Source organism: Leuciscus leuciscus (genome assembly GCF_965113295.1).
Source record: "Leuciscus leuciscus genome assembly, chromosome: 23".
Taxonomy (NCBI): Eukaryota; Metazoa; Chordata; class Actinopteri; order Cypriniformes; family Leuciscidae; genus Leuciscus; species Leuciscus leuciscus.
In genome coordinates, this window is record NC_138747.1 from 7,409,346 (window position 1) to 7,418,396 (window position 9,051).

General features: G+C 37.8%; 1 protein-coding gene across 1 annotated transcript; it reads left to right on the forward strand.

The window, feature by feature from the left end:
• Nucleotides 1-500: 500 nt before the first annotated feature.
• Nucleotides 501-8,427, forward strand: LOC309487691 (uncharacterized protein). Its single transcript, XM_082155475.1, has 6 exons — nt 501-519; nt 2,213-2,273; nt 2,400-3,492; nt 3,875-3,953; nt 6,346-6,459; nt 7,539-8,427. The coding sequence occupies exons 3-6, from the start codon at nt 2,445-2,447 to the stop codon at nt 8,221-8,223; spliced, it is 1,926 nt and encodes a 641-aa protein (XP_082011601.1). The 5' UTR covers nt 501-519; nt 2,213-2,273; nt 2,400-2,444; the 3' UTR covers nt 8,224-8,427.
• The last annotated feature ends 624 nt before the right edge of the window (nt 8,428-9,051 follow it).

The following is a 9,051-nucleotide window of genomic DNA, read 5'->3' on the forward strand; positions in this document are numbered from 1 at the left end:
GTTTTCTTCATGGACAATGTCAGTATAGATGTCAGGTAGGCCTATGTGTGAGTTTTGGCCGATTTAATAATGTTTATGTAGAATTACTACTTTTGAAGGAAGGTACTGTATTTTAGCCGCCATTAGGCACTTGTATGACAACAGACAAATGAAACTGAATTATCTAAGTAATTAACCATGACTTCCTGGTTGTATGTTGTGGATTTGTCTGGTTATAATCTATGCTATGTACCGTCGGACACTTTTTAGAAGTAATTAGGAATATTCTAAGTTAAGAGTATACATTTACAGTTATTTAAAAAAAATATTATCTTTAAAAGCTAAGCAGTATGTGAATGGATTACCTTCTTGTGATTTTATTTTTGAACTACTTTCTCAAGCATCATAATTTAAAAAAGATTCAGACTGCAGCGCCCTCTTGAGGACGATCTGGCTGAACTGCAGTTTCCGGTTGATGATGATGATGACAGTTCGCGCGAGACTCGAGTGATCGCGCGCGAACAGCACAACAGTTCTGAGGTAAACAAAAAGAAAAAGAAAAAAAAAGCTGCGTTTTTGCTTCGGATCAGTCCATTTAGACGTCGCTTGACATGTTAGAACTAACGGACTATCGACATTTCGAGAGAGAGTAAGAAATGTATTAGTTGTTTTATTCTAGTCTTTATTCAACTTGTACCAAAACTTCACGAGACAATCAAGTAAACCAAAACGCGAACAGAGTACAAATAACAATCTTTTATTTGTGAAGTGAGGCGATTTAGTGTGTTAAGTACATTGTTACTGTACATACAGTACCAAAACTATGTACATACAGTACACAATGTAACGTTAATAAGATTTTCCCAACAAAGTATTGGGGCATTAGTCAATCAAATGTGCTAACATTACTTTTATGTTGTTTGGATTTGTAGCAGCTAACTTTACGTTAGTCAGCCAAAACTTTGGTCATTGAGGTAGAAATCAAATCACCCTAATCAGTCATAAACTATTAAGTTACCTGTAAAAGGTTTTATATTTAGTAGCTTGTATAACGTTATTGTGTCAAGTAGCTTGTATATTGTGTCAGTATTATGCTAAAGTGCTAGCAGCTAAGTTACTTTTATGTTGTTTGGATTTGCAGTCAGCCAAAACTTTGGTGACTAGTTAGTCATAAATAGTCCAGTCATTTTAAGCCAAAATGGGGGTCAACCTTGAACAAATTGCAACAGAAGCAAACTCAACTGATTTTGTACCCTCAATATGTCCTGAGTTTCGAAAAAGACCCAAGTATACCCTATTCATACGACTATTCATTCTTTTTCTTACTTGAATAGGTTAAAAAAATAACCTTTAGATATCACCATGAAAATTACTGAGTTACTTACATCAAGACAAACAAAAAATGTATTACAAGTTTTTTTGAAAGTGTTTGTTAACATGGACAAACGGTGCATAATCTAATTACGTATGTGCTAATTTGCATAAATACCACAATAGATCTAAAAATTGGGTATAGCCAGGTGAAAATGTCTTGTTGACATATAACAGTAAAATACTTAATGTTAAGGTCTGAATGGAACCCATTTAGGCTTCCCATGAGCATTAATACATAGAGGCAGGAAGAAGTACTTTAGAAACCAGCCTTTATTAATTATTATTGCAGAGATGGGGTTTGGGGCTGGGTCAGTGGGACTGTTTCTGGGGATTCACTTTTTATTTTGCCTACCTTTTGTCTTCTGCATTCTCCTTACCATTGACTCCTGTTCTTCCCTCAGACTCGTCGCCTAGAAACAGTCCCAGGGACCCAGCCCCAAACCCCATCTCTTAAAAATGAATAAAGGCTGGTTTCTAAAGTACTTCTTCCTGCCTCTATGTATTAATGCTCATTACATAATTAACATAACATGTTAACAAACAATAAAAAAAAACTTGTAATACATTTTTTGTTTGTCTTGATGCAAGTAATCAACTCAGACATTTTCATGGTGATATCTAAAGGTTAAAATGTTTACCCTATTCAAGTAAGAAAAAGAATGAATAGGCATATGAATAGGGTATATTTGGGTCTTTTTCTAAACTTTCCCCTAATGGGAATCTTCAGGGCTTTTTTTCCCCTTACTCAGGACATATTGAGGATACAAAATCAGTTGAGTTTGCTTCTGTTGCAATTTGTTCAACCTTTTTTCATAAAATGACTGGACTAAAAGTCACTGATGACCATTAATGTTTTCAGGGCATGCTACAACATCCTCACTAACTTTCCTCAAAGACAAGAGTCAGGATGCTACAGTGAGGTAGAAATCACCCTAATCAGTCAGAAACTATTACCTGGAAGAGGTTTTATACTTAAGTCATGTAATGTTTTATGTCAGTATATGTTGTTGTTTGTTAAATTGTTATTTGATTTTACTTTATCACAGGTGAATATCTTAGTTCTCAGTGAGGTCACTATCAAATCTGTCGCTATGAAACTGCGGCGCAAAACAGCCCCGAGAGGTCGACAGCAACAGCGAGAACATGAGAAGTTATCAGAGAGCATCTCTGTGGTGTTGAGGGACTCTGACTCTAGCCAATCAGACAGTCTTGAAGAAATAAAGAAATCTGTCGGTATGAAACTGCGGCGCAAAACAGCCCAGAGAGGTCGACAGCAACAGCGAGAACATGAGAAGTTATCAGAGAGCATTTCTGTTGTGTTGAGGGACTCTGACTCTAGCCAATCAGACAGTCTTGAAGAAATGAAGAAATCTGTCGGTATGAAACTGCAGCGCAAAACAGCCCAGAGAGGTCGACAGCAACAGCGAAAACATGAGAAGGTCTCCGAGAGCATCTCTGTGGTGTTGAGGGGCTCTGACTCTAGCCAATCAGACCGTGTTGAAGAAATAAATAAATCTGTCGGTATGAAACTGCGGCGCAAAACAGCCCCGAGAGGTCGACAGCAACAGCGAGAACATGAGGTCTCCGAGAGCATGTCTGTGGTGTTAAATGACACCGACTCTAGCCAATCAGACAGTGTTGAAGAAACAAAGAAATCTGTCGGTATGAAACTGCGGCACAAAAAAGCCCTGAGAGGTCGACAGCAACAGCGAGAACATGAGAAGGGCTACGAGAGCATCTCTGTGGTGTTAAATGACACAGACTCTAGCCAATCAAACAGTATATGTAGAGCTGGTGCATCATGCCGATCGAGTAAAGAAGATGAGAGGCCGCTTTCCATTGTGAAACCACAATATGGAGTCGTTCAGAAGATCGCCCTGGCTCCAGGTGCAATGGCTGAGGACACGCTAAGAAAGCTAAGGTTGATGGCTAACACCTCTGACTCTGAGCTGAGGCCGAGAAGCTCTGCTCAATCTCGAGAAGAGTCTGTATTGGACGAATCCAGTACTGATCTCATGGTGGAATCGGGTCCCAACTCGCCCTGTCATCCTGTTGATACCGTAAGATGCAAAGAATGCGAGAGTCTTTTCGCCAAGATGAGAAGACAGCCGACCCCAAAAAAGAAAAGCAGAGATAGGAGTAAGCATTTCGGATGTGTTGAGATTAAAGGGATAGTTCACCCCAAATTTTTAATTTTTTTTATCATTTACTCAGCCTCAGGTTGTTCCAAACCTATATTAGTTTCTTCTGTTGAACACAAAAGAAGATATTTTGAAGAATGTTGGTAATCACCCATTGACTTCCATAGCAGGAAAAAAATAAAAATACTATGGAAGTCAATGGCTACAGTCAACTGTCTGGTTACCAACATTCAGAAGAAAGAAACTCATACAGGTTTGGAACAACTTGAGGGTGAGTAAATGATGACAGAATTTTCATTTTTGGGCGAACAATCACTTTAATGAGTAATATAAAGTGCCTGTTATCGTGTTACCAAACATGTTTTTTCTTTGTGTATTAGATCCAGCGTCTTTATCTTGTGATGAGTGGGTTCTGCTTAAGAAGTGGGACCCTCAGAGACCCCGTCATCGGGAGAAGGGGTATGTTATGTTTTAAATGAACATCACACTGATATAAAAAAATACTCCCCCCAGAACAACGACTATGAGATTTTAACATCTAAAAGACTCAACAAGCAGACAGCGAAAGACTATTTAAGCTGCGTTTCCACCGCAGGAACTTTCCCCAGGAACTAGGGTAAATATTTCCCCCTCCGATAGTCCCTGCTCATGAGGTAGTACTTTTTCAAAGTTCAGGAACTTTCAGGGGTGGGACTTGTGCGCTGCACAAGCTGATTGGTTGTGTTCACGCTGCATTTTGGTTGGATGACTCCACGCAGCATTTATTTATTTTTAACCTCCCTTTTTAAAAAATCTATTGCGGTTCGTGTCGTGGCTTCATGCAGTAAGAGTTGTCTGTCTGCAAATATGGAATTTAATTAAAATGGTGGACTGGCGACGAGTTTCAGGCTTTATTAAGGGTATTTGTGGAAGAGGAAACTTTCTGCACGTTCGTCCCAGCCATCTCACGGTCAATGTCCGCAATAGCTGATAACAAATTTTATATCTAACGTTAGCATTACGAGCTTACTGAACACGCTTTTATCAGTGCTCGTCTCTTTTCTGCCACAGCTTTTATTATTAAGTCATTATGTTTAACTTACACATTGTCATCGATTGCAAGGCACTCCAAACCATGTTACAAATTTACTATAACAGGATTGAAATAGCGCTTTGAGGTTAGTAACAAACAACTCTTTACAAGAGTGTCACTATTTATGATTGATAGACGGGGTTCAGGCTTTTTTTAAGCGTATTTGCGAAAGAGGAAATTTTTGCGTGTTCGTCCCAGGCATCTCATACGTTGTCTAATTTTATACGCATACAAGCTTTCTGAACACGCTTTAGTATCAGTGCTCGTCTATTTTGTTTTGTTAATTACCTCGTTAGTAAACCAATACATAACTGCAGCACAGTTTGAATCTCCTCCATACTTATTATAAATGTGGTGCTCAAAACTGATTACTGTCCGTCGCAGACTGGGAGGAGCAGTTGCGCGCAGTTTACCTTCCCGGTACTTTAGACCGCAGTGTAAACGCAGAAAGCAACCGGTCTGGGGCTAAAAAAGTTCCTGGGAAAAAAGTTCCTGGGACAAATTGTTCCGGGTAATTTCGGTGGAAACGCGGCTTTACATTACAAAGAGTGGTCAAGAAATGTCTCAAGTCATTCAATATCTTAAAAGACAAGATTGTTAAAGTTTCCCTTTGCAAAAAAACAAAAAACAGAAGGCAAAGTCTAAAGACCAGAGGCCTGTTGCATGAAGCTATTTGAACAAACTCTGAGTTTCGGAGTAGGTTAAGAGCTGTAAAATCCATATAAATCCAACCTGGTTTAGATCAGGTTCAACACTTGATATAAACATTCTCTACCAACTCAGTTTTAATTCAGGGTTTGCAATTAACTTTGAAGGCAAACAGCCAATCACACCGAACGTGGAGAGTGTCAGTTTGATTTTCTTCTTGCGAGAGAGCCGGCACAATTCACTTCTCTGCAGAAGAATAAGAGATCGTGAAAAAATGTATTTACATGGCAGGAATAAACACTGCCGCTGCAGCAAAAGTTTGGGAAGGCAGCTGAAGGAAGATATCAGACTATATCAGTGCAAGTGTATCAAACAAATAGGCCTTATAGTTTCACAAAAGAATACATCTAAGCTTAATCTGTTTAAAAGCTTATATTTTAAAGCTTGCATTTATACCTAGTTGTATTATTTTAAAAGCAAAGTTTAATATTAATTGTAAATTATTGTAATAAGTATATGCATATATGAATTATACATAATTACAATCCATATAATATATAAATAAAATAATTAATTGGCAGAAAAAGAACTAAATTAAATTCTTTCACTCTAAACTGCTTTAATTTGGAGCAGATACAGGGGGAGTGGCTTTATTGCATAAATACATGCCACTTTACTCGCAGCTGATTGGTCCAGTTTTGGTCTGCGATCTCTAACCCAGAATAAAACGGAGCAGGTTAACCGTGTAGTGTAATTTTCCATGCCGATGAAGCCTGCTAATAACCAATCCACCTTCTTGAGCCCGAAAAAACGGAGCTTGCTCAAACTAATCGCAAACTTACCTGGGTAGCTACTGAAACCGGCTTCACGCAACAGGCCACATGTGCTCCCAGCAGGTCACAGTCCAGTAGACACACCCAGGCCTTAAAGCTTCTCCTGTTCTGCAGACCGTGCACATCTCAAGAAAACAAAGACTAACACAATTAACTTTCAAACAAGGCAAAAAATGGCTCCTACATACTGCATAGACTGCCAGGTTTTACTAAAAGGCCACCTTGCAAGTGGTGAATTATCCCTTTAATCATCCCGTTACTTAGGTTTAATGTGAATTGTGTGAATGTTGATCTTCAGATTATTGTGGAAAAGCCTGAGTCACATCAGGAAGCTGTCAGCACAAGGCTCAGATTCTGCAGTCTTCAACAGAACTCAAGTGAACTGCTCCAGACCTCATGTGTTTCAGCGGAGGTGAGTCAATATGAGTCATTTATTATCAGAATCACTGAAACTCAAACTGCCCCTGATCTTGAGCTGAGATCTCATTGTGTTCCACCTCAGCGATGTTGGGCTTGCAAACTATTTCCCATTCATTATGGGTTTTTCTAACCCCAGCCCACTTATTGTAATATAATATTTATAATATGTGACCCTGGATCACAAAACCAGTCATAAGTAGCACGGGTATATTTGTGGCAAAAGTCAACAATACATTGTATGGATCAAAATTATCGTTTTTTAAATTTTATTTATGCCAAAAATCGTTAGGATATTAAGTAAAGATCATGTTCCATGAAGATATTTTGTAAATTTCCTACCGTAAATATATAAAACATTTCTTTTTGTGAGTGAATGCAGCACAGTCGCGAACATAAATGGACAACTTTAAAGGCGATTTTCTCAATGTTTCGATTTTTTTGCACCCTCAGATTTCAGATTATTAAATAATTGTATCTCGGCCAAATATTGTCCTATCCTAACAAACCATACATCAATGGAAAGCTTATTTATTCAGCTTGCATGCGATATATAAATCTCAATTTAAAAAAATTTACCCATGTGACTGGTTTTGTGGTCCAATATGATTTTTGATTATTTTTAGTAGTATTATTTAGAATTTTTCAATTAAATTAAATTTATTTTTTGAATAAATTAATACAGTATATACACTACCGTTCAAAAGTTTGGGGTAGGTACCTTTTTTTTAAATGTCTTTGAAAGAAGTGTTTTATGCTCACCAAGACTGCATTTATTTGTTACATTTATACAGGAAAAACAGTAATATTGTGAAATATTATATTAAAATAATTACAAAAAAATAATGTAAAATGGAAGATGGAAATGATCCATCTGAAATCATTCTAATTAGCCAATGTGATAATCAAGTGAACCTGTATGCACATTAAAAGTGCACATAATGCAAACTCGATTCATCTCCCAACATTTTATGTAAGCACAATGTGACTTAGTAACATTCAAATGTTCCCAGTAAATTCCCCAGTAAAATTATTTCAGTGGTAAGTAAAGTCATTTTGTGTGCATATGTTCAGGAGTCTACGTCGCTGCAAGTATCCGACCCGCATTCAGACCGACCTGTCCATCACCAAAGCAAAGCCACGTCATCGTAAGAGGCCTCGACCTGTGTTCTGGCCACCCGTTGGAGGGAGGAAATCTTCGGTGAAGAGAAAGACTTCCATAAATGACACATTATCTCAGCAGCTTAATCCACTCGACCTAAGTGTCAGCGTGACACAGGACGACAAACTGACTGTAGATGACCAGATCTCAAGATTAAATGCAGATCACAAGCAGAACTCAGATGCCTCCAGCAAACAGAGGAGGACTTTTGTCCAGGGCAAATCGAAAAAGCAAGAAGCGTCTGATGGCATAGACGGCACACGGCGGGTGCTGAAGTTTGATGACACGCCTGAAACTGTTGCTGTGGAAACCGTGGAACAAAGGAAAAGCCCTCGGCAGCAGCAGAAACGTGGAGAGATTCGTGAAGCCCAGAAACGTTTCCAGCATGAGCAGCAGAAAGAGTTGTTTGAGGATTCGGAAGGGTTCAGGACGCCCACAGATCTCTTCAGCGTGAAGCCCAAGATTAAACGGGGGAACCAGAAGAAAGTCTCTACCCCTGGTGATACAAAACCTGCCGTACGGAAGCCAAACTTCAAGTCCATGTTAGCCACAATGGTCAAAAATCAGAACCAGATTATTAAAGAGTCCTGCAAATGAGTGTCTATGGGAGATTAGTTCTGGTAGTTGTTTTGTAAAATTGAAGACTTGCATTGCTGCTATCAAGTTCAGTTTCTTCTGTTACTTGTTTAAATTATTAGATGTCATCTCTGAAAAAAAATCTGCTAATATTTATTTTATTGTTCCTTTATTTGTGTTCTAGCATTGCCATATGCATGAGTAAATAAATCTCGCGTTAACACATCTGTGCGTCTGATGTTAATTCCACAGTGCAGTCGCTGTAATAACCACAGAGCGGAGCTGTTTCCAAGCAAACTTGCATTTTTTTTTTGTCATTTTAGTTTCTTGAACCAATTTAATTGTAATTGTTTAATTTGATGTTTTGACATCTAACATGTTTGTGCAAAAATGCAGGACTTCCTATTTCTCTATTTTTTTGTGAATCAACCAAAACGGTTTTATCACGCAGTAGTTTTAAATGGATATATATATATATATATCTCCATCCTTCAGACCCAGCGATTTAGTTTTGTTTTCTGTATTGGGTTCATTTGAATTGTTAATATATGTATAAGGGTAAATTGTGTGTATATATATATACAATGTATATGTATGCATAATTGAATGTAAATATAGATAGAAGGTATATAACCTTTTGTCAAGGGTTAAATTATACAAATGTGTGTTTTCACTAGCAGTTATACCTTCTTAAATGTAAATTCCAGTTTAATATTTTTGTAATAGCTGTTGAATAAAACAAAACCGCACAAAAAAGTAATTTAACTGGTAATTTCCAGATTTGTGCATTTTTGGTGTTTTGTCTTTCATATATATTTTTAAATTATTGTAATTAACTTAGCCTATATA

Excerpts from the sequence above, each read along its gene's own strand:
- LOC309487691 (XM_082155475.1), top strand. The coding sequence starts at position 2,445 with ATGAAACTGCGGCGCAAAACAGCCCCGAGAGGTCGACAGCAACAGCGA. Across the intron at positions 3,493-3,874 it reads AAAGAAAAGCAGAGATAGGA|ATCCAGCGTCTTTATCTTGT; the intron begins GTAAGCATTTCG and ends TTTGTGTATTAG. Across the intron at positions 6,460-7,538 it reads CCTCATGTGTTTCAGCGGAG|GAGTCTACGTCGCTGCAAGT; the intron begins GTGAGTCAATAT and ends GCATATGTTCAG.